Source organism: Protomyctophum parallelum (assembly GCF_964188405.1).
Source record: "Protomyctophum parallelum genome assembly, chromosome: 15".
Classification (NCBI taxonomy): Eukaryota; Metazoa; Chordata; class Actinopteri; order Myctophiformes; family Myctophidae; genus Protomyctophum; species Protomyctophum parallelum.
Genome location: NC_139710.1, coordinates 11,053,192 through 11,078,586, shown reverse-complemented (window position 1 = coordinate 11,078,586; position 25,395 = coordinate 11,053,192). Strand labels below are relative to the sequence as shown.

The 25,395-nt window shown below is 43.5% G+C and overlaps 1 protein-coding gene across 4 annotated transcripts in view; it reads left to right on the top strand.

Moving 5' to 3' along the window:
* Positions 1–25,150, top strand: part of smtnb (smoothelin b) — a 62,323-nt gene extending 37,173 nt beyond the window's left edge. For 3 of the 4 annotated variants that reach the window (XM_083784309.1, XM_083784311.1, XM_083784312.1), the window contains 14 exons: positions 1,462–1,519; positions 2,548–3,177; positions 5,242–5,315; positions 17,719–17,910; positions 18,168–18,243; positions 18,500–18,532; positions 19,429–19,608; positions 19,719–19,781; positions 20,685–20,763; positions 21,124–21,297; positions 21,400–21,526; positions 21,825–21,976; positions 23,758–23,934; positions 25,012–25,150. In XM_083784309.1, coding sequence (XP_083640435.1) covers positions 1,462–1,519; positions 2,548–3,177; positions 5,242–5,315; positions 17,719–17,910; positions 18,168–18,243; positions 18,500–18,532; positions 19,429–19,608; positions 19,719–19,781; positions 20,685–20,763; positions 21,124–21,297; positions 21,400–21,526; positions 21,825–21,976; positions 23,758–23,905 — 1,986 coding nt within the window. In that variant the 3' untranslated portion in view covers positions 23,906–23,934; positions 25,012–25,150. The remainder of the gene's footprint in view (positions 1–1,461; positions 1,520–2,547; positions 3,178–5,241; positions 5,316–17,718; positions 17,911–18,167; positions 18,244–18,499; positions 18,533–19,428; positions 19,609–19,718; positions 19,782–20,684; positions 20,764–21,123; positions 21,298–21,399; positions 21,527–21,824; positions 21,977–23,757; positions 23,935–25,011) is intronic. The other variant, XM_083784310.1, reaches the window with a different exon arrangement.
* The last annotated feature ends 245 nt before the right edge of the window (positions 25,151–25,395 follow it).

The following is a 25,395-nucleotide window of genomic DNA, read 5'->3' as shown; positions in this document are numbered from 1 at the left end:
CATAACTTCACCACTGGAGGGGGATGTTGAGCTATACAGTATTCACAATGTGCACTGATCTCTCTCTCTCTCTCTCTGTGTGCCCTTTCCTCTCTCTCTCTCTCTCTCTCTCTCTCTCTCTCTCTCTCTCTCTCTCTCTCTCTCTCTCTCTCTCTACCTCTACCTCTTTCCCTCCCTCCATTTCTCTATATGACAAATCACACGACACCTCATTCTTCTGTGACTCCCAGCTCCCATTGGCATCTATAAACACATCATGTTGAACTAACGTTAGGTGTTGTTTGGTTACTTTGGTTACTTGACTACACAAACAGCCTCTGCATCTCAGTTCTGTGGATCGTTACAAGTGTATGTTGTGCTCTGGTGGATTGGCTCTGCTTCGCCTCAGAGCTGTGTTTCCCGCACCTATATACAGTCGGAGAGCAGCTCTGTGTCCCCTCATCCCACCGCACCTCCAACACGGAGCACACAAACATGCACAAGGCTGGGTTTGTTCCTTCTCTTGTGTCGAGCAAGATGTTCTGTTCATTTGGGGACTCATCATGGCGCCACGACGCCACTGTGTCGTCCCCCTAGATGTGTTTACCCAACAAAGGCCCCAGACTTCTTTTATTGTTCCCTGCAATAATTATACTCTGATACCCAGGCTCATGAGAGTACTGTAAACATACCCATCATGGCCCCTATGCTAAAAAAAGAATAGAGGCGCACTGTCTCACTCCAAACACCAGTGTTACATAATGAAAATGTGTGTGTGTGTGTGTGTGTGTGTGTGTGTGTGTGTGTGTGTGTGTGTGTGTGTGTGTGTGTGTGTGTGTGTGTGTGTGTGTGTGTGTGTGTGTGTGTGTGTGTGAATGACTTAAAGGAGAATTTCACGCTAGAAGGCTTTCTTACCTTTCGTTGCAGTTGTTAGGTCCTCACCAAAGTGGTCCAGGTGTTATTTTGTGCAAAAACGCATTATTGGCTATTTCCCTTACCCCAGTACCCCACCATAAGCCCTCAATGGGGTGCTGTGTTTTAGTGCCAATTCGCTTACAGTATGTTTAGCATGACACTTTACTCTATATTAACGCTGTTGCTGTGTTCCAGCCATAAAGTGTGAAGTCTTCTCTATCATGAGACTTATCGCGAGCTCCATGCAAGTGGATGTAGCTCGCGATAGACAAGACTTCCAACGTCCAAACTTTTCTTCAGAAAGGGAGGTGATATCACTACAAATTGACATCATTCCCAACTTCTGATGGGTGGTCTCAGTCAGAACCGGTTCACCCCCAAATGTCCTGACCCTGAACTAGTTTGAAAAGCCTGTCCGAACCAGACATTTCTTTTTGACGTCAGAAGGATCATGCATTGGCCTTTAGGATCCATACCTGTGTACATTAAGCCATTAATGTCTGCTACTCATTGTTGTGAAAAGACATAACATTTTGTTTTATATGTGAATCATTCTTTCTTTCTCAGGTCAAACTAAATAGAGATCTGCCCTTCCTCACACCTCTCTACAAAGTGAAGGATTCTGGTGAGCAGCAATACAGTATATTATAAATATATATATATAGCACCGTAGCTAGAAGATTTATTCAGTTGACTTAAGAGATGGCTTTGCTGTGTTTTGCCTTCAGCAATAGCCGAGGAGAGTGAGATAACATCACACCAGACAGGCCTAGTGCTTATTACTACTAAGTCATTGCCGCTCCTCAAATATCAAGATTCCCTGCTCTTACTATCTATTCTAGCGTAATGGCCTCCATGTGGAGCTCTTTCCGTCTCAGGGCCAGCATGACCGTATAGGGCCAGTCACACTGCAGAGGGCTAGAAAGAACACTGTACAGCATCTTCTCTCTCCTCTTTCCCTCCTACTCTGTCACTCGCACCCCCCCCCCCCCCTCTATATATCTCTCTCTCAGACAGTGTTGCTCAGTGTAGCGGAAACATTGGGTTGTCACTAAGCAATGTGTCTTTTGCCTCAATAAGGGAGACCTTTTTAAATGTCCTCAAAGTTAATCACAAATTATTTTCCATGGCATTTCATTCTCTCTCGTTCTTTGTTAATGTTGTCTCTGAGCACGGTCACATCCAGAGTGTTAATGTAACTCTGAAAGTGGACCATTACGGTTAAACGGGTGCATTTTCAGAGTCACAATTAAGGGATTGTACTTCATATGACCTCAAAAAGACATCAGTTTCAGAGAAATTGTGGATGACACTGTGTAAAAACACTGAGCATCAGATAATGCAGGGGGATGGACAATGGAACATATATAGACAAATACAGAGCACCAGAAGAGGGGCAGTGAGAGAGGTGAAGTCAAGGAAAATAAAAGGGCCTGGAACAGAAAATAAGAGGAAAAAAGCAAAAGGGACTTTTAGAGAGCTTTTTGAGGAGGTGGAGACAGCAAGGTTGAGAGCAAGATGCTTTAAGGCTTATGAAGTGATTCTATGAAGCAGAAGGGGCGTGTAGGTTTTAGGTTCTGGTGTGTTTGAACAGAATTATTGCTAGAGTTACTCTGCATGTCTATAGCACAACAAGCTTTCTCTGTTTTACAGCACCTGCGAAGAAAGAGGTTGTGCTGGAACCATTCAGCCGGGCCAGCTCTGTACGGGACCGGATGCGCAAGTTCACAGAACCCAGCCCAGGTCCTGGCCCAGTCCAGAAGAATAGGGTGAGGAATAGGACTGCCCCTGGCACTGCTGGACAGACCAATTTCGCCCGAGTCAATCAGTTGTTTTCAGGCAGAGCCGCAGGATCCCCCAGTACCTTTGGAGAGAGGCCAGAAGGTCCACGCGCACCCTACACATCTCACACCTCGGTCTCTTCTAGCGCAGGACTCCTGGTCCAGAGTAAATCCACGCCTCAGCCAGTGGGTGGGACAGGCAAACCTCTGTCCTCAGCTACCCAATCACAGAGCGCCACAGGCGGGACGAAGCATCCAGCTGAAAAGCTCAGGAAAGCCTCGGGGGACTCAAAGGAAGACAGTACCCCAGGGAGACTAGCTGGACAACAAGACAACCAGGGAGAAGCAGACCCTGACATGAAGACCTTCCTCACCATTGAGATCAAGGATGGGCGCACCGCCACCTCCTCATCCTCCACCTCCACATCTAGGGGCAACATAGTGCCCATCGCCACCATGGCCCCACGCATGAATGCCATCAACGCTATGGGACAGAGAGCAGGTAGGAGCATTAACCCATTCTGACCTGAGATCAGATTCATACGAGGTTTCCACTGGACACACACTGGTCTGATTAACCCATTCTGACCTGAGATCAGATTCTAAAAAATGTCAGTCGTTCTTCGATTTTTCAAAAAATAGCAGACCTACAAGCTCGTATCGCGCCACTCGGTGGCGCGATATGAGCTTGTAGATCTGCTATTTTTCAATAGCTAAAGCATAACATGATGCCAGCACCAAAATGGGTGCCCGGTCAGAATGGGTTAACCTTACAACATTTGGCAGTCATGATCAATTGATGTTACTTTTGATTAACACTCGCATCAATGCTGGTCCATTTTGTTATATGAATTCAACAAACGTGAGGATTTTACTGCATAACATCAGTTTAAAGTTGCATGTAAACTGTACAAACGTACGTACCCGATCAGTACACCCTGCGTGCCGATGCCACTTCTGGAGCTTTCGTTCATTGTGCAGCTGTCTGTGTGTGTGGACGTGGTACAATATTCAGTACCGTAACTCCACATTTAACAAGAAGTATAAATATTCATCCTGCTCCGCCTCCAAAGCATCTCACCAGCACTCGGATCACACGGCAGAGACACTAAGGATTTAGCCACATGTAGGATGATGACAAGAAGCTGGAGTCAAGCTAGGCTAGGTCACACTGAGCCAAACACAGTGCATGGGTATGTGGGAACAGAGGAAGAATTGATATGAAACGCCATTGTTGGCTGTATTGGGCGTTTGGCATATTGTACCAGGCGGTGCAGCCAGTGGAACACAGTACTGCATACTGTATGTATTTAGACAAATGCAACAATTGGCTCTTGTGTGAAGGTAGATGGAATAATACTGCTAATAATCACAATAGACTTTTCAGTGTGTGCGCCACACACTGTGGATATTGTTCTCTCACTTTCTTTATCTCACTGTCACAGACGCATGTATTTACACGCTCGCCCTTAATACACTATGTACACTTGTGCGTAAAGTGCAGTACTATCAGAAAGTCGCAATTTGCAATCAGCAATACTGTAGCATGGAACAATATACAAATAATGGCACCAAAAGCCAGAATAACTGTACCTAATACTCTGCCGGAGAGCATTTGCATGAGTGTAATCACAGGTCAAGTGTGTTTCTTTATGCCTGTGAATCTCAGTCATTCACAGAAGCAGCATTGCAGCAGCTGCTGTAAAGTTCTATCAAAACAAGATGTCTCAGGCTGCGGTGCTTCCCAACAACCAGGACCTCCAACCCAAACAGTTTACTTTAGACTGCGTGGTTACAACCCCCGCCAATCCCTCTTACAACCTTGTGGACTGAGTCTTGACAGCTCCACTGCGCTTCTTCACAAGGATTCAACTGTTGCTTTTAAGCCCAATTTGCTTCAATGGCCACAAGCTCCTTTTTTGGAAGCTCCCTGTCTCCCTCTGACGGAAGGCAGGCTGGGATCAAACATTTGCTTTCCTCAGGAGCACCTATCTACAGTCGGAACATTCTACAGTGTACAAGAAAGCCTAATAAAAACATGTATGTAGTTAGTTTTGGCAAGCGACACAATGGTGCAACAAAGTATAAATCAGACTTTACAGTACCTGCACTGGTATGCATCAAACCTAGGTTTAAGATTATAAAGTGTGCGTGGGTGCGCATGTACACTTAATGCATGCAGGCAAGCATGTCACATGAACATTTGTGTCTGTGTACTCCTACCGGCAGATGACCAAGGAGTGTTTATATTAAAGGTGGCGTAATGCATATTTGAGGCTCTCTCATAAGACATGAGATCCTGCTGTTTATGACACTATGGCAGCTTACATAACTGACAAATGGCGGTGACCGGAACATTGTGGATCCACACACATTTCTCAATTATACACATAAATATACAGTATACTGTATCGGTTTATGTTGTTTGTTAGTCTTGTTTCTATGGAAAGTAAAACTTTACTGTATGAGAAAACAAATATTGCCTGTCTAATCTGATTGTATTGGATATTATTTTAGATCCATGTGTCTCTGTCTCATCTCCGTCTTTTGTCTGTGTCTTAATCAGACTTGACCCTGGGCCTGAGAGCAACACCATTCAAGATCTCCTCATCCAGTCTTACCTCAAGTTCTTCATTCAAGGTACTGTACCGTCTTGGGAAACGTTTTATACAGTGCCATGGTTGCTGTTTCTCAACTTTCTTTGTTCATGGACACACAGTTTGACATTATTAGATCAATCAAGGACCCCCATTTGATACCATTTTATGACACAAAGTCCCTGCATCGCAAAGCATGTATTCTAAACTCCTGTTTTTATGTCTTAATCCTTTAGTCAAATCTATTGAAATTAATTGTATAGAACTTTCTAGTCGCATACATCACATTGGCAAGGCTCCCAATCACAGGTCACCAAACAGCCTTAATGCGATGGGGGAACTGAAAGTCGTGGACAGAGAGCAAGGGAAGAACGGTGTTTATCAAACACAGAGTGGGTAGCTGGTCACATTTGTCCTTGTAGGGTATGAGAGACGGACAGAAGGAGGGGGTAGGAGGTGCTCCAGCATTCCTCATTTCCCCTCAGTAGACCTTGCCCACTAAGAGCTATCTAGCAAATGATTCCTAAATCACACCTGTCTGTCTTCATATGCACCAATTCCTCTCCAGCTGCCACCACCCCACACTTTAAACTATCCTACAGTACATGTTGACACAAGTTCATCATCGCATGCATTCACATGCTTCTGAAACCATGAGCTGCGACCCTTGCTCTTGCCATGTGCATTGTGATTGGCGCAGATCACTGACCGTCATGGTAGATAACGATTGTTGATCTGCTCTCATACAACCGCTCCACTCCCCACCCCCTTCCCCCATGGTGACCTCTACAGGTGTGAGAAAAGCCAAACCTGCCCTTAGCTTCTGTATCCTTGTCTATGCTCTGTGAAAGGAATACTCATCATGATGCATTAAGAGAACAGAGTGGAGGGTGTTGAGCAAAGACGTGTCGTCCTGTTTAGTACACACATGCTGTGCACGAGAATGCTATGCACACATTGCACACCAAAGTCCTTATAGTGGTGCTGGCCCATGGAAGAATAATCTAAATAGTCAGCGTTGGTTTCTTTTTACTTTCTTGGCACTTTGGCTATACCAGTATGTGCGGCTTGAAGACTACTATTTAGTATTTTAGTCCACACACCACCATGCTGAGCACAGCAGTAATCTGGTTATGGGATCAGGGCACTGGTTAATTAGAGTTGGGAGGAGGCAGCCTGGGGCTGCAAGGTGGATTTAAGGTGTTGGACTGAGATCATCAGCATCAGTTAAGACTTGCTTGAGATTCAGAAGTGACATATAATAGAGAGACCGCTCAACAAAGATGTTCATTCTGCAGAAATGACTTGTATGCTCGAACTAAGAATTACACTAACTACGCACAGGTAACTTTGTTGTGGGGAATTAATGTGTGTTTACAATTGTAATCTACATGTTTATGCAAAATTGGAATTCTTTGTTTATTATGCTTTTGGCAACATTCCCTGTCTTCCAAGACCAACCCAATTGCATGGTATAGAATACAATATGAAGGATAAATCGGTTACTGATCATTAGTTGAGCCTCACGTTTTTTGCGGTTCAGCTAACGCTGTTGTTATGCATAGCTGTTGAAGATGAGGGTTAAGCCAGTGAGTTTAACACCAGCTTTGAATTATGGTTGACGACATGGTTGCATGTTCCCACGGTTATGCTGTGTTTGCAGGTGACACATCCGGTATACTCATAGACTGTAAAAAAATATATGGACAAAGCGTTCCCCGGGTCTAACATGGACGTAAAATGAAGCCTGTTATTCCTGCACTGTAAGTCGCCATCTTTCTAGATCCGTTTGGGCCCAGCTGGCCATTGGCTGGCTCCGTTTTGGCCCAGCTGGCCATTGGCTGGCCCAGACACGAGGCGGGACTTCCCCCCTTCTTCTCCGTTGGTTTTTATTTTGACTCGAGTGGGAGGGGAATCCCGATCATAGACTGGATCATAGACTTTATGGTCATTTTTTTAATAAATGGGACCATAATTTTCCAAAAAGAATATTATGACATTAGAAATGAGACTTTAAACTAGTGACTGGAAGCAGAAAGTATTCATGACCATGTTTATTAAGGTAATACAGTCTAGGTGAAGTTGGGCCCAAATACATGGACTTCTATGGGGCTATGGGTTTTTCTGGGTCCAATGACAGCGCCACAACAGGCCATTATATGAACTTTCAGGAGTTTCAGGCTTCACAAAATATCTGTCTGACTGCCCCCCTGGGTATACTGTATGCTGTCTCAGCATCAGTAACGATAAGCAGCATGTGCATCCAGCTCTTCCACTCTCTTAATTTATGCTCTGTCATCTGTCGTGCTCCGCACTGCGGCGCTTTGCGAGCTTGAGATCTGTTTTCGAGATACCCGATATGAATTAGTTTGTTATAAGCAGAAACTTGCAGCCTTTACCTTTCAAAATAACATGCAAACAGTAACACAGACGGAGCTTGGCTAATGAGATTGTGAGCAAGTATCTAGCAGACACTGCTGGTTACCGTCAACCAAGGCTGCGATACGTTTAGACACTGATCCAGAGACAACCACCTGTTCTCTGGGCTTTCTCTTTCCTAGTGAAAGTTCAAGGTCATTTCAGTGCTTTGTGTACAGGAGGAAGCAAGGGGGTGTTTGGATTGGACTGCACGGACAATTTAGTACATTGACACTTTTCCCTTCATCTTTAGAACGTATCTAATGATGGTGGTTATGCTAATGCGAGTGCTGTATACATTAAGCTTAATTTATACTGTGTGAGCCATGCCACAAGCCATTGCTTGGCTCACACAGTATAAAGTAAGCATTAGTTTTTGCCAAAGACATGCAAGGTTTTAATATCCCCCCCCCCTGCTGTTATTTTAATGAGCTGGGTAGCTCTTCTCTGGGACTTTGTGATCTGTTTGGGTGGTCTGGAGTCTGGACTTCTACTTTGTGGCCTGTCCACTCTTATCAGCTTCTCATCCTTCTATCATTTCCTTGGTAATCGTGTGTGTGTGTGTGTGTGTGTGTGTGTGTGTGTGTGTGTGTGTGTGTGTGTGTGTGTGTGTGTGTGTGTGTGTGTGTGTGTGTGTGTGTGTGTGTGTGTGTGTGTGTGTGTGTGTGTGTGTGTGTGTGTGTGTGTGTGTGTGTGTGTGTGTGTGTGTGTGTGTGTGTGTGTGTGTGTGTGTGTGTGTGTGTGTGTGTGTGTGTGTGTGTGTGTGTTCTGAGTTCTCATTCGTACATTAAATAAAAATGCAGCCAGGAGCTTTGCATCAGCATTAACAAAGGGAGAATTACATATGTCACACCCTTTGATCATGAAATGAACGAGACAGTGTTTCTGGATACTGGAGGCTTTATTTTATGCCGATATGAATGGCCCAAAGCCTACGTCAAACTGACGAAAAACACAAAGAATAAATCATGATTAACATTATCAAATCAAACGCATACGAAACTAGAACTGCACTCTGTCGAGTGCATACTTGCTTGTTGCACACTAGTAGGCCATAAATGGCCAACTAGTGCGCAAGCAGAGCGCGCAAGTCCTTTCGACCGCTGTAAACTGTCAAATCTCAGTATCTCTGTGAAGGAACGTTTGAAATGATTAATGTTTAGATGTAACTATTTGCTACCTACTTTATACATATAAACATCTAGTATTATTAAGTATGATTCAAGTTTCTATCTATATAAGAAATACTGTTTTATCGTTGTAGATATATTCTGGATCCCTTTTTAGTTTTTCTAGTCATACACATACACACCACGTACTCTGGTCCCAGCAGATCAGGCACAATTAGCTATTTTATTTTTTACTGATTATGTATATAGTATACGTATGACTAGCTCTAAATGATGACGCAAGAAATATATATAGTATATATATATAGTATATAGGCATATACTATATACGTATACATATATACTCTATACTCTATACTGTATAAAGTGTGTAGTTGTAAGTTGATTAGCGGTATACTGTGGTTACTTTGCGCCAAAAACCGTGACAGCTGTTCCGCCATTTGAGGCTTACGCAGAAAAACATCAAATCTGTGCCTGTGTTGCTGGACCAAATGACCACAAATGACCATATTTCTTACGTCATCATTAAGAGCTAGTCATACACATACACACCACGTACTCTGGTCCCAGCAGATCAGGCACAATTTGCTATTTTATTTTTTACTGATTATGTATATAGTATATATACGTATGACTAGCTCTAAATGATGACGTAAGAAATATATATAGTATATATATAGTATATAGGCATATACTATATACGTATACATATATACTCTATACTCTATACTGTATAAAGTGTGTAGTTGTAAGTTGATTAGCGGTATACTGTGGTTACTTTGCGCCAAAAACCGTGACAGCTGTTCCACCATTTGAGGCTTACGCAGAAAAACATCAAATCTGTGCCTGTGTTGCTGGACCAATGATGACGAAATGACCATATTTCTTACGTCATCATTTAGAGCTAGTCATACACATACACACCACGTACTCTGGTCCCAGCAGATCAGGCACAATTTGCTATTTTATTTTTTACTGATTATGTATATAGTATACGTATGACTAGCTCTAAATGATGAAATATGGTCATTTCGTCATCATTGGTCCAGCAACACAGGCACAGATTTGATGTTTTTCTGCGTAAGCCTCGAATGGCGGAACAGCTGTCACGACGAAGGAGACCGGGCGAAAATATTACTTCAAGTAATAAATCATAGCGTAACAAAACAAACAAATGCTCAAAACAAACGTATTTACCTCACTGGCTGCCCATAACTCAAAGGGCATGAGGAAAGGAACCATACATACAACCAGGACTTTCATTGCGACACGCTCCACACGCTAACAAGCGACTGCTCCCGTCTCAACACTGAAGTGTCTGACAGGCGGAAGCGCCATGATTGTTCTGTGAGGCTGCAAGTCTACGCTGTGAGCCTACGCCCTATATGTTGACGTAACGGAAATGACGGCGTCATATAAGTGAACTTGAACTCTTGAAGCCTGGTCATTATAACGATAGTGTACATAGTAAATAGATAATATAATGCATAGTAAATAGATAATATAGAAATGTAGTAAATGGATAATATAGAAAATATGGCAGCCAAAACATAAAAGGAAGGAAAGGAATAAAAGAAACATAGTGTGGCACACCATCATGAAGAGACATAGTAGAGATGGGTGAATTTAAAGATGGCAGTAAAGCTGCTTGATGTGCTTCGGTATAGTAGACAAAGTGCATTTAACATGGGGAGACCGGCCATTAACAGTAGTTGTGCATATCCACTTTCATTGTTCCTATAGTCCAAGTGCACACAGGTATTCCTGTTTCTCAGCCGTACATTCAGGCTGACCGCTGCCCTCGTGCCACGAGACGGGTGTGAATATAAATAATGCCATCACTCTACATCCAGGGTGATGACAGGACACTTGGTCTCTCTCTCCTGCAGTATAGTGTTACTTGTAGTGTTGGAGTTGGATTCTTTTTTGGGGGAGGGGCACATAGTAGGATACTGTTAATGTTATAATCCTCTTGTACGCTGTCGCACATTGGTTACCCAAATAGTGTGTTTACACACAGACTGTTCCCTGAAGCCTGAATTGGGTCCAAAAAAAAGTTGAGAAACCTTTTGTTTTGCATTAACTTAATCATGTGTGGATTGTATCAACTCAACAGCCCATTAAGGCTGAACCATCATGTTTTTATCCCTGGTGTTATATTACCAGTTACATTTAAAATGTGTTCCCTTAGAGCACTTATCTCATTGTGGTGTTCGCTCTTCACTGGAGTTGAGCCAGGGTGAAGTCCCTGCCATGCTTTATTTCTGTGCTCTGAAGGAAGCCACACTGGTATTTTTAGATGCTGTTCTAAATAGCACTGGAGGGGTCGCAGCGGCCAGGCATTTTCATTTCACCACCGGGGACGGATGGTATTCATTTATGTCTGATTGACACTACTACCACATTAGCAGACTACCATCATAAACATGGAGGCCTGTAAGTTAACTTTACAATGACACGTGGGCAAATGGGCATTAACAATACAGCAAGGTCTGGTATAATGCATCTCTCTCTCTCTCTCTCTCTCTCTCTCTCTCTCTCTCTCTCTCTCTCTCTCTCTCTGTCTCTGTCTCTCTGTGTCTCTGTGTCTCTGTCTCTCTCTCGTTCTGTCACAGTAGATACATCAGGCATTTACACATGCAGCAGTCTCTCGCTCCGTCACTCATAGACTTATTATATTGACTGACTAATGGTGCATTAATAATTGAAATTTGATTGATTGAAATATTTATTAACAGTTTGTAGAATTTACAGTACATTTTAAGCACAAACTCAATACAAAGACTGTCAACTGTGAGTGGACGACCCAATTAAGCATTACACTTGTTTACAACAGGGTCCACATTGTTCAATTCATCAAAAAATTAAAGTAGGCCTATGTCCGTTGGGCATGCGTTCTCTTCCGGTTATGCAACACCCATTGTCAGAGTAGCCATTGTACACGTTGGCAGGGTATTTACACTATGCATTATCACAGTACTTTGAGACCAGAGCCATAGAGTAAGACAGAGTTATGACAACTCTGTTCACTTCATGGGGCCAGTCTAATGTCTCTGCTAAATAGACTTCTATTGGCGAATAGGGACACCGGAAGTTTATGGAATGCAACGGGCTTGCGCGAGTACATGAACCACGTGACCGATGGTTTCTGCCCCGTAACTCTGTCTTACTCTATGGCTCTGTTTGACGTCACATTGAGATCTCCATATATGGACATGAAAGATATTCAGAGAGATTGACAGACTTCCCACTTTGCAAAAACACACCATCTGGCCTCAGCAATAAACCAAGTCGATTGGTCAAACGGTTCTCCATATATGCGCGGTAGGGCATGTGTACAGAATCCTTTTCCAACTGCATCGGGGGTTCAGTCTCAGAGAACACACAAGCCAGGAACGATGTAAATCAAAAGGGTTGTGTTGGCCAATCAGGGAAGCCAATGCTTACTTGCATGTCATAGTACCCGTTGTAACCCGTCTGTCTTAATGTGTCCATTTTATGCCCATATATGGTGATCTCTATCTGTCTCAAGCTACACGAAGGACAGATACACTGTTCTGTATTGGCCATATATGGAGCGTGTCTTGAGTGTACAGGGTTTGATCAACATATGGAATGTCAGAACAGGAAGGACGGGTGGGGAGGATCAACATATGGAATGTCCGAACAGGTCAGCTCTAGGCATGTAACTATATATCGATATATCGACGATATAAATCGATTAAAAAATAAAATAAAAAACAATTAAAAAAATATATACTGTATATATTATTTTTTTGTGCGTTGAGTGAATCGTTACATGCCTAGTCAGCTCCATATATGGAGATCTAAGGGTTTGAGGTTTGAGGTCAGATGTAGATTGCTGGCCGGCTCCATATATGCAGATCTAGGTGATGATCCAGTCTTCTCCATGTATGGATATCCAGTGTTAGATGAGGTCAGTGTTGTGATCTTCATATATGGAGATGGCCTTATATGGTGGCGTGACATGTCACGACTCACGAGGCGTGATGTCACGACTCGTGACCATATATGGAGGCGTGGTGTCACATGGCGTGACCATATATGGAGGCGTGACTAACGAAGATGCAGGTTTTCATAGTAAATGCGACCTATGGTCGCAAATAATAAATATATTATTAAAGAGTGCAGGCCTAGTCGGGTATCTTCCGTCTCTCCCTCATGTGCTCTGGACAATGCATGTATATTATGTGAGCATTCTGTCTCCTCACTATGGGGGTCAGATTCTTCCTGGAAGCTGCTCTACTTGTCTTCCCTTCAGTAGAAGTACCAGGAAAGGCCATTCGTGTCCATGGTCACTATTTTGGCACTCACAGTTTTCCACTCTGGGATAAAGTCAAGCATGAGGTGTTTGATTAGAACACTGAATCAATGCCAGCCCTGATTAGAGCTTAGATCTAGAGAGAGAAGGAAAATACAGCTGTTGTAAATGCTGAATATTTATTTATTTATTTGATGTGCGCACTGTTTACAAAATGTATAATGATCCATCCAGTGTGGTGTTCCTATACATCAACATTATGTAACCCTAACCCATTCCCTTAAACATTCCCCTACTGTTCAGATAGACATTTGGTTGTGTGTCAACTGTGAACTGCAAAAAATCAATAAGTATCTGATATACGGACTTGTATGAACAATGTACGTGCACTCATAAAGACGGGTCCATATCAACACACACAGGGAACTTTCAACTTGACACACAAAGAACTTGAGGCGTGCACATTTACACATGCACGAGCAAGCACATTTAATTCACATTGGCAGCTGGTTGGATCACCACTTGGTGCTGTTCTGTCAGTCAATCAGTGCCAAACACAGTCCAGCAGGGCTGATCTCTCCTTCCCCGGGGTGACGCTTCCTCAGCCTGGCATAACTGGACACATGTATGTTCTTCCTCACCATGGACCCTGGCTGGCCTCAGAGACTAACCTCCCCTCTCCAGGTTTCTCTTCTGAACCAGTCATGCAAATAAATTGATCCAATCTGACAGGCATTAGGCTGCAGTTTGTCAGAAACGGTTTTAAGAAGAGTCATGCTCCATTGTTTAGCTCTTTCAGCTGAGCACCGGCCCAGAGCCACATCTAAAGAGGTAGTCACTTGCACGTCGAGGTGTGAAGGGCAAAGGCTCTAAATAAAAGGAGAGTTGGGCGGGGGGCAGCAGTATTCCCCCTCAGGCCCCCACCAGGCCAAGAGGCCTTCCTGGCTCAGTGGAATAATAGCTGGGCCAATGATAAATAGACAGACATGTCTATGGCACCTGAGAAAAAAAGGGGGCTGGGACCACTGCTGCCCTGGAAACGAGATTCTGTGTGTGCTCATTGGTTGTCCAGCCCAGGCCACTGAACGGGAGAGATTTGCCGGGGGTATAAAGTATGTGTCTTGCTTTGAAGGGCCTCTATAAACAGGCAGACAGAGATCAGAGACATCAGAGTGTCCTCTGATGTCCATCATATTGTTATTTCTTGGCTATTAGAGAACAGTTTTCAAACTTGAGAGTGGAATTGTAAAAAATAAAATATAAAAAAAGCATCATTCAAGAAGGACTCCAGCTTCATTGCAGTGACACTGAGTGCAGCTGGCCTGGCCATGCCTGGGGTGAACCTAGATTTCGTCCCAGCCTCCGAGGCTCCAGCAGGATTGGGCAGCCCTGACCCCTTGTGTGCCGAGTCTGGGCTGGAGGAGGTGATCGGAGACCTGCTTGTCCAGGAAGAGGAGGAAGAGGTCACAGAGCAGAGTTTGGAGCTAACCTTGCGCTCTGCAGTAAGGGAGATACACAATGATCTGCAGGCCTTTGGAAAGAGAGTGGATGCCCGGCTTGAGGAGGCAGCTGCCCAAGTAGCTCCATTGGCCGAGGCACTTGTTGGTCTTCAGGAGGAAAGCCTGAGGCTGCAGATTCAGCAGGAGAGGCTTGTGAGGCAGGTGGAGGCTCTGTGCCGGGCAATGGGCCTACCTGAACCCTCTATTAATGTACCACCCAACACTGAAAGCTTACCGTCCATTCCCTGTGAGCCCCATGCTCCATTCAGCGCACCTTTGGATATATCCACTATTCCCCTGGATGCTTTATCCACAGCACTCCAAGATACTCCATCCAATACACCACCAGGTTCACCCAGTTTACCTCTGGATTCTCCATCCAGAAAACCCCTGGATACACCATCTAGTATTCCCATGAAGCCTGACCCCTGCTTCCAAGAATCAGAATCTGTATCCAGGGGAAGAAATGAAGCAGCCACTCGGAAGTCTGAAACTCAAGCAGTGCCTGTCTCTCACCCATCCACCTTTGCAACATGTCACTCTGCTTCTGCTCCGTCTCTCGTGGGAAACCTTTCTCGCAGGAACAGCATGGTATGGCGTCACTACAGTTTTAACCCACATATTTTTCTTGGAATATTATTATAGGTAATACTAATAATTAAGTATCTTGTGTGCAAAGCTGACAATTTGGCCACTAGAGGTTCATCCATTGGGGAGTATGGAGTCAAGTGAAAATTCCATGGCAATTCAGCCAGTAGTTTGAGATAAAGTGTAAATAAAGTGGTAGCCGACTAGCCATTATTTAACACGGCTAATGTGCTGCTTACGTATGTACTCCCTGACATTTTTGGGTCTCCTGTGCAATTTTTTTATAGCTGTGGAGTCTGCATTTCTTCTAACCAAATGTTAAAGAGGGAGAACTGTCAGACTTCCTGGTGTGTAGAGAAGCCAACTGTCACTATCTGTACACTTGTTTCCTGACCAAACCTTTAAAATGGCCATGCCTTTTACTCTCCTGGGAAATGTATGTAAACAGGTTTGTGAGCAATAATGCATTGTAATGCTTAATTTATTTCTGGCACACGGTGCCAGAACACAACAAAGTGGCGTGTGGTTCCTGAACTTTGCATGTATCTGTTCTGATCAGCTGTGTTGTGACTGGTCTCCATGGAACACAGCCAGAGACATTGGCAACTTAAAAGGCTCTACCCCCAATGACCTCCGTGGCCCTCAAATAACTCTTTAATAGAGTAGGATAGAGTTGCCATGTTGGATTGTCATTTTGTGCTTCTTTCTAACATTATTTTTCCTAACAAAAATAGTGCTGTAAATATAATGCAAGATTTTGAAGGATATTCAGGGGATCTTTGTCGCATTATCTGTAGTTATTCAGCTGGAAAGAATTTATAGTCCAGCCTAATGCTGCATACAGCTGTCCATCAAGCCTTTACACAGATTGATGAAGAGGATGGCCTTGAGTAACCCTCCACTCATTCTTTCATATATTGTAACACATTTACATAAATCAGCACATAAATCATGTGGGAAGAAAACTATTAAGATTTGAAAAGAGTTCTTGTTAATTCCCCTTTTTGAAAACAAAAACATGTTGTTTATGTAAAACATGTATGCTACATGTATGCTGTCACTTTTGCAGCAATAGAAAGCTCCTGTTGGAAAGGGATTTTGTGTTGTGTATTGTACCTTTTTTTTTTAAAGTTTTTATTCATGGTTTTTCGATGTTTTATACATCTGTGTCAATAAAGTAACTTACTAACAATTTCACAGATGATCCAAGATGATATATAATGTTCATTGATTATGACTTTAGCACCAGGTGTAGATGATCATTGTATCAGAGAAATTCTCTCACTTGCCCTATAAACATTTACCTTCGCTTATTCACTAAGAGGCCTTGCTTGGCCACATTGTGTCCAAAAACATTCCTCTGGGGAAGAACTCTGGCCAGAAATCAGGAGTCCCAGTTGTACAGAACACTGTCCATTGTCCCTCCATGGTTATAGCCAGAGTGGAGAGTTTGTGATGGAGACCGAGCCAACTGTCTGGACTATATCTGGACCTGGAGCCAATAACAACAAAGCCAATAATAGCCACCAGACCAAACCATGACCCTTCAACATGCATCGGCACCATAGACATTTACAAGGTGTCACGTATAAGTTATTGTAGTAGCTCATAGTTAGATGATCAGGTCTATCTTAGTGATGTTTAATGCTTTTTTTTGTACATCTTCTCCATTGCGCTTCTCCTCAGCGGTAGTTCTACACTACACACTAATTCAACATTTTCTCACCTACATTCTGCTGCACCAATAACTTACTCCCTGGCTGCACAGCGGCTCATTCTGTGGTATAAATTCCAGCATCCTGACAGGAAGACTAGGGATGTTATTCCACATAGTTTATGTATAGTAGTGCAGCTATCGGGCCTTGTAGCCACAATGGGGTCACATAAACTCTTTGTTCATGCCATGCAGTCTTGTATCTTTAGACACAGGCTATTTCAGTAAAACTGTAGTCTGAACCAAGATACGTCTTAACAGTCTGGGACTTGTTTTGTGACAGTATGTTGACTCTCTGCAACTAAGCTGGAGCTCAGAGGAGGCCAGAGATGATGAGGGTTGTCTAACTTGTCTTGGTATAAAAGAGAGAGCGTCTATGGAGAGTATTGAAGGGTAGACGTACTGTATGACCACCCCCACAAACCAGGAAATGTCCCTCTTGTCCAGGAAGTTTTACTAAAATCCTGTTTGGCTCATTACATCCTAAACGTCAGCGAGTGTCTGTGTATTTTGTAAACACCGCTGGAGAGTGGTGTCCAGCAGGGAACTTGCTTTCAAGCGCCATTCTCACTCCGAGTAAGCTCCTGACTGTTGCATAGTACAGGATGCTACTGTCATTACCATCTTCTACAGGGAACGTGTGCATGGCACCAATACTTTACTACACACCAGTGCACCAATACTTTACTACACACCAATGCAGTTTGATCGGAATCAAACTTAACTACATATTTTCTCCTTCTTTCCTTTTAACTGTCAGAGACTAATAAAGTGTAATTTTTATTCCTTCCTTGTGTATGTTTGTACATGTGTAGATGGAGACGGAGCCAGTTGTGGCCTCTGAGCCTGCATTTTCTGTGGAGCCGTCTGTGCAACTGACCTATCACTCCCCGGTCATTCCTAATGGCTCATCCACTAGCACTCAGACTAAACCTGATGAGCACTCCGGACAACTGACCTCTGACCAGCTAGCTGCCATAGAGGATGAAGAGCTCCTTGACAAAATGGTACTTGACACCCTGATATTATGTCCTATCAACTAGACGTAACTTTATTTAACAAATACAACCACTTAAATTGAGACTGATTACATTTGGAAAGGTCATTATAGCGACCTTTCCATAAATATTTTCTGTGTTTTGTTCCTGTAGTATGTACTAGTGTATGCTATGTTAACACTGCATGCATAAATATAGAGCTATGCCATGTAGCTTTTTCTAAGGACTGACCATGATTCATGTGACTTTTTACTTTGTTTTTTCAGCTTGATGAGTCAAAAGACTTTGAGGAGAGGAAAATGATCCGGGCCGCCATGAGAGACCTTCGTAAGAGAAAGAGAGGTGAGTGACACAATGCCAAAAAGTCTTATCTCATACCCTTTCTGTGTTCTCTTATTCTTTGAACTCTTATTTTTGTTTTCATATGTCTTTATTATTTTTGTTTATTCTGATTGGCAGTGCTGTCTTCTGTACGGTCTTGTACAGATCTAGTCATATCACTGTCTCTACCAGGGACAACATTTACCTGTACCAAATTACTTCTCTCTCTCATTCTCTGCTCTCATTTCCACATTATTGCAATCCATTCTGTCCCCAGAGGCCAGGCTTGGATGTACTCAAGAAGAATTAGGTAGGACAGGTTGGTGTGCAGTGTGGATTTACATTTTTGATGTGCCTTCTTCTTTGAAGCATCCTGTAATTGTCAAACCAGTGCAATTCTGTATTTCTTTGAGTTTTTATATATAGATATTACAAATACAGAAACAAAATGGGAAAGATAAACAGAGTAATACAACATAAACAAAAAGTATCGCAAAAAACTACAGAGAAAAGAAAGCATGAGTACTTGACGAAGCACACATTTGGAATGAAGGATATTGACAAAGCATGTCAAACATGCATGAATTTAGATGTGCATGTGTGTGTGTCTGTGTGTATACCTAAGTACCTTGCACTCACCTCAGGATCACTTAAATGTGTATCAGCTCATGTTTATTGTCTGTCTTGTGGTAATCACTCACCATCCTACTGTAGGATCCACCTAGTGTCTGGTTGTGTTGAACTACCTTCTGAGACTCTTAATGGGATTCTGAGCTCTGAATCAGATCTAGAGAGATCTCTGAATGTGGCGTGTACTGCACTCACCGCTGTTAGAACCCCAGCCCAGGGTAGCAGTGGAAGCATGATTATGATATCGGCGTGCTGTGTGCAAAATGTGTTGATCCTGGCTCAGCTCTCTGCAGGCAAATCAATCTGTTTGCTCTCTTTGATGACTGGCACTATTACTCTGTAACCCTGGCTGGGCTATCTGCCTCCCACCTGTAGTGGGCGTTTGTGTGTGCAAAGGCATTTTATGGTACCTTGGAAAGAATCCTGAATCACCACAAATATGGGAACCCTTGTTTGATGTGTTCCTGTTTTAGTCAGATAAAGTGCTGTCGGCTTGTTTAGGGCCCCCCTATGTCCTCCTCCTCTTTTTCCACTGACATCATCCCTCTACCTTCCCCATCTCTCCATCCATCTCAGACCAGAGAGAAAAAGAACGTGATAGCCGCCTGCAGGATCTCCGTCAGCAGAGAGATGAGCGTTCACAGAAGGGTCGCAGTGCGGGCGGCGCTGGAGAGACGGTGATGCGGACGATGGAGAGGTCGGTGGATGGCTCCACGCTCAGCCAGGTCACCAAAACGGACCGCTTTGCCCAATCTGGTAGGTCAAATCACTCCACTTGGTTATTGCATGCACATATTGGTATATCACGAAATATGAGTTAATGTGTGTGTGTGTGTGTGTGTGTGTGTGTGTGTGTGTGTGTGTAGATGATGGCAGCAGGTCATCACGCAGCATGATCATGGAGACAAGTTACATGCAGAAAACAGACAGTGAGTCATGACTGCTCTCATCCATCTCTCGCCCCATCCACACGTAAAACTGATCTTTTTGTGTAGATTTTTAAAACCTCTGTTTATGCGTCCCCATGTGAACAAGACTTTAGCTACGTTGTTGTGTGGAACGGAGAGCTTTTTGTAAACGGGGCCGTGTAGTATAAAAATACCTGTGTACCCGTGAGACAGACGGCTTTGTCATTACATTGTTGCCATCTGGTGTCATTAACCCATTCTGACCTGAGATCAGATTCATACGAGGTTTCCACTGGACACACGCTGGTCTGACGAACCCATTCTGACCTGAGATCAGATTCTAAAAATGTCAGTCGTTCTTCGATTTTTTTCAAAAATAGCAGACCTACAAGCTCGTATCGCGCCACTCAGTGGCGCGATATGAGCTTGTAGATCTGCTATTTTTCAATAGCTAAAGCATAACATGATGCCGACACCAAAATGGGTGCCCGGTCAGAATGGGTTAAACCGTTTTTTTACAAAATCATGTTAATATATATATTGACCAAAGAAATAATAAATAAAATAAAACATAGGGTGCTGGTCCTTTTAAGAAAAGCGTAGGAAGGGTCTAACGTCGGCCCACGTAGAACAGGAAGAATTCAGCAACAACACTGCATGGACTAACTTGTCATATCATCTACAACAGATGTAAACTAAAACAAATTGTGCGATTGAATAAGAGTTCTAGCTGTTGATCCACCCGGACGGTAAATCCGCTAATTTGGTATGGAACGCTCGGCATGTTTTTGTTTTTTTTAATGACGAATGGATACGCGTCTTCATATACAGTAAGAAAACCGCTTATGCGAAACTCTCCTTTAATGAGACTTTGTGTTTTCATTACACATCATTAATCTCTCTCTCTTTGTCTCTACTCTTCAGGGGGGACAGTCCAGTCCCAGTCCTACAGCTTCTCCTCTTCCTCTTCCTCTTCCTCTTCTACAACCAAGAAAGTGGGCAGGTGGGGTTCTGGAGCTTCAATAATTATGTTCAGTATACCAATTATAATAAAAAGAATCACTCCTGTGTGAAAAGAGGGGCGCTAATATATTAAAGTCTAACTCATGTTACTATGATTGGGTGATGTAATGGTGATGTAAAACAAACACGGACAAAACAAACATTAAACTCTCTTTATTGTCAATGTCATTTAATGTTTGTGTTGGGGACAAGACGACGTCATTTTCCCTTCATTGTCAATGGCGTTTCTACGTTTGTTTAACTAAAAACAAACATTAAACCTGTATATAGGAGGGGCTAGCGCCCCTCAACAAATTGCAGTTACAAAGTCTTTACCAGTGAACTCCCTCTATGCCACCAGTGTGTTCGACCGCGAGGATGACACGTCGTCTCGCAGTGGCAGCAGCCTGGCTGCTATGGAGCGAAAGCAGGCGGAGAAGCGCAAGGAGCTGATGAGGGCCCAGACATTGCCCAAGACGTCCGCCATGCAGGCCCGCAAAGCCATGATCGAGAAGCTTGAGAAGGAGGGCGGGGGGTGAGGATAAACAGACAAAGGGAAGGGCACAGCTAAAGAAAGAAAAGGGAAGATGTCAAAGTATGTAAATATTAACACAAACCCCCTCCCTTTTTCTTTTAGTCCCGGGAATCAGGCAGTGGCCATGGTAAACAAGGTCCAGCGTTCCACTAGCTTTGGTGTGCCCAACGCAAACTCCATCAAGCAGATGCTGCTGGACTGGTGCCGTGCCAAGACCCGCTCATATGAGGTGAGTCACCGGGCATCAGCGGCCGTTCACTCTATAAATTCAATTCCTGTGTTAATTTTACTCTGAGAGTAAAGTATGGTAAAGTAACACTGTCTTATCTCTGATTCTGCTTACTAATTATATAAACATGATAGTCCAGACACAAGTAATTTACATGAGCCAGTGATTTAACCAATTTCAATCTGGCTTCTCATGCGAAAATATAGGGCAGCAAACTTTTCTGGGACACTGTTTTAAGTATAAACTAGGGATTAAGTGATTCATATTTACAGCTCTGATCGCTTGTCTTTTCCTTCAGAATGTAGAAATTCAGAACTTCTCCTCCAGTTGGAGTAATGGCATGGCATTCTGTGCCTTGGTCCACAACTTCTTCCCTGAGGCCTTTGACTACGATTCCATGAGCCCCAGCAACCGCAGGCAAAACTTTGAGGTGGCCTTCAGCACTGCAGAGTGAGTAAACACACACACACACACACTACTTGTCCTGTTTGTCCTGCATATATGTGCACTGACCACATCAGTGAATACAGTGTCGTGAGTTTTGATTGTGAGACCATCAACCATGTGACCGTTTACTCTTCAAGAAACCACATCAACAGGATCACAAGCTTGGGTTCCTTTAAGCCTGCCAGACAAAAATGAGAAGAAACAAGCGGAAGATAATCTTGCAAGCTACTGCAGGCTTTATCTTATCTCTAGGGCTGGAGGATTACAGATGATATATTTTATTTCCGCATACTCAGAGAACAGAATGAAAGTCAAAGATCTACTGTACAACCCAAAGCCAAACATTTTATTCCTTGCTACATTGTGCTCAAATCCAGTCCACTATCCTGTATTTGTGTTGGACAGTTTAGTCCCTCTCATAGTCATTTATGAAAAAGTACATTTATTTGGCTCATGTAAGTAATTAACATTTCAGAACAGAGTTTTGCATTAACAGCAAGAAGCCTTGAAGTCCTGATTTGGACCAGTGAGACATCCTTCCGTGGACAGTTGCTGCCCAGATCCCGCCCCCTGTTCATGTCGAAGTGTCATTTTTCCCGTCTCTCTCAGGTGTACCATGTTACCTCAAGGATGAGGTGTCCTCTGATCCAACTACTGCACTATTTACTTCACCTCTAAAACCCCATCTGTCCTCCACTAAAGTGTAACCCTTCGTCTCACCCCTGATCTAAACCGAGAGACCTACTATGAACAACCCCTTCCCCAAGCAACTATCAGGTCAAAAAACAGGGATGAGCACTCGACTGCCACTCAGACTTTATCTCCATCTCTCCCTACCATTAGTCTTCCTCTCCTCTCTTTTCGTACAGTACTTGTACTACCTCTGCTCTGTTCTTGTTTTTGGATGACGTTTCAACCACTGTTGTTGCACCCCACCACCAGTGTATGCTGTATTCACACGCTGATCGTAGGACTGATTATGCTGCTGCTGATGATGATGATGATGATGATGATATTCACCATACTCCACCCTCAACACTTCTTGTCTTATGTTTTGCACTGCCACTCACTTCACGGGCACTCATGCACCACTTGACTTGTTTGCCGTGATCTTGAAACTCAACACACTCACGCGCGTGCGCACACACACACACACACACACACATTCTCTCTAGGATAATAATTGTTGGGTTTTTTTCAACGTGTTGTATTAGTCTGTGGGGGAAGCGTGAAGCTGAATTTATACTCCACCAAACAAAGGTTGAAATCTGTTCTTGTTGTCAAGTGGCAGAGTATAAATTAGGCTTACTCCCCCCCCCTCCCCCCTCACACACCCCTGTACCTTTATGTCTGAAGTGTTGTATGTCACAGAAAAAAACAACCAAGCAAGCAAAAATGCTAAATGGGGCACACCTTGACGTTGGTCCCATTTGACGTTTTGTTGTGTGATAATGTGTGTGCCACGTACTGTATGTAATCCTGATGTTCATGAAGCATGTCAACTCATGGATATATCTGTCAACACAGAGAATGTAATGTTATTATGTCTTTTTTTGTGTTTTTTTTCTCTCTCTCCCCCTCTTGTCTTCTCACCCTGAATCTCTTCATGTGGCTGCTCACGGCTTTGTCCCCACTGTCTCCTGTCTGTCTGTCTGTCTGTCATTTCATTCTTTCTGTCTCTGTAATTCACTCTTGTCCACCCCTTTACCTTTCATTCTTTGCTGTTGGTCTCTCTTTTCCTCTCTCTCTCTCTCTCGCCCCTCCCTCCCTGGCGGCGGGTGCAGGAAGCTAGCCGACTGTCCTCAGCTGCTGGATGTGGATGACATGGTGAAGATGCGTGAGCCAGATTGGAAGTGTGTGTACACGTACCTGCAGGAGTTCTACAGGGGTCTGGTGCAGAAGGGCCTGGTTAAAACCAAAAACTCCTCCTAGAGTCACACCCAACCCAAATTAAACTCATGGTGAGAGGGGGACAACACCCATAGAGGAACCTCACAATGGTGCTGAGACTTTTAATGGGGCGGAAGTGTCTGTATGTCATGTTTTACTGTCTTTGTGGGCATCAAAGTCACCACACGGATAGTAAAGCCAGAGAAACATTGTTCTGGTCATTCTTTAGAGTTACAATTGTGATACAGGTTTGGATTAGAGTTGGGTTTTGTGTGTGTGTGTGTGTGTGTGTGTGTGTGTGTGTGTGTGTGTGTGTGTGTGTGTGTGTGTGTGTGTGTGTGTGTGTGTGTGTGTGTGTGTGTGTGTGTGTGTGTGTGTGTGTGTGTGTGTGTGTGTGTGTGTGTGTGTGTGTGTGTGTGTGTGTGTGTGTGTGTGTGTGTGTGTGTGTGTGTGTGTGTGTGTGTGTGTGTGTGTGTGTGTCCATGTTTGTGCATTTTGGCACATCCAGGCAGAGAGCCAGACATTGCAAAACCACACTTTAAAAGGAACGGTGGTATCACAATGTTTGAAGGGATTAGAAACAACACAGAGGAAAGAAAAGTTGTTTATTGTCCACTGACAAGAAGCAATATTACAAGGGTTTATGGGCGTTGTAAGGTTTCAAGGCTTTCAAAGCCTGTGTTGTAATAACATAGGTTTAAATTACTGTCCTTTTAAATATCTAAAGTGACAAGAAGACATTTTAATTATGTTAATGTTTAAACAAATGTCCTTATTTTATTTTTTATTTATTTTTTACAATTGCTTGTTCCAGTTCATTTTCCACTGTCCCCAAATGCTACCGTTTTTGGCTAATTTGTTGCAGACAGAGTGCTGCAAGGTTCATGTGAGGATAGTGCCACCCTGTGGCCATTGCATGGCATTCTCTGTCCCTGAATTTGATAGGATTGCTGTTAATACACCAACCTTCTTTACAAGTATTATTAACACTAACTCTTTATTGCTCTGGTTTGTTCAAAGCCTGTATGACTCTGTATGAGCAGATAAGAACTATAACATTTTGGGAATCTGTGAAGGAAATGCTACCCTAGCCCACAGGTCCATCCTCGCATGTCCCACACTTACAGTGTTGTGTACCTGTCCCTCAGGACCTTTGCCAACTGCATGCCCCTCCTGGAGGTGGAGGATATGATGATTATGGGTAACAAGCCTGACTCCAAATGTGTCTTCACCTACGTGCAGTCTCTGGTCAACCACCTGCGCAGGTACGAGTTGAAGACCTTCGGTCGGGCCTCAGACCTCTGATCCAGTCCTGTATTCAACGTGTTTACAACCACCCTAGCCCTTGTTGTCCCACCCAGAGTATGGTGCATACCTCTATGCTACCCATGAACCCTGGCCCCTAATCATAATCGGATGACAGACGCTTACAGGAATGTCATTCATGTAAGCATCTCTGGTGGACAGTTTGGGGGATAATGTGTTTACTGATTATCCTTGTTGGCAACATTGGTGATGAGTTTGATGTATTA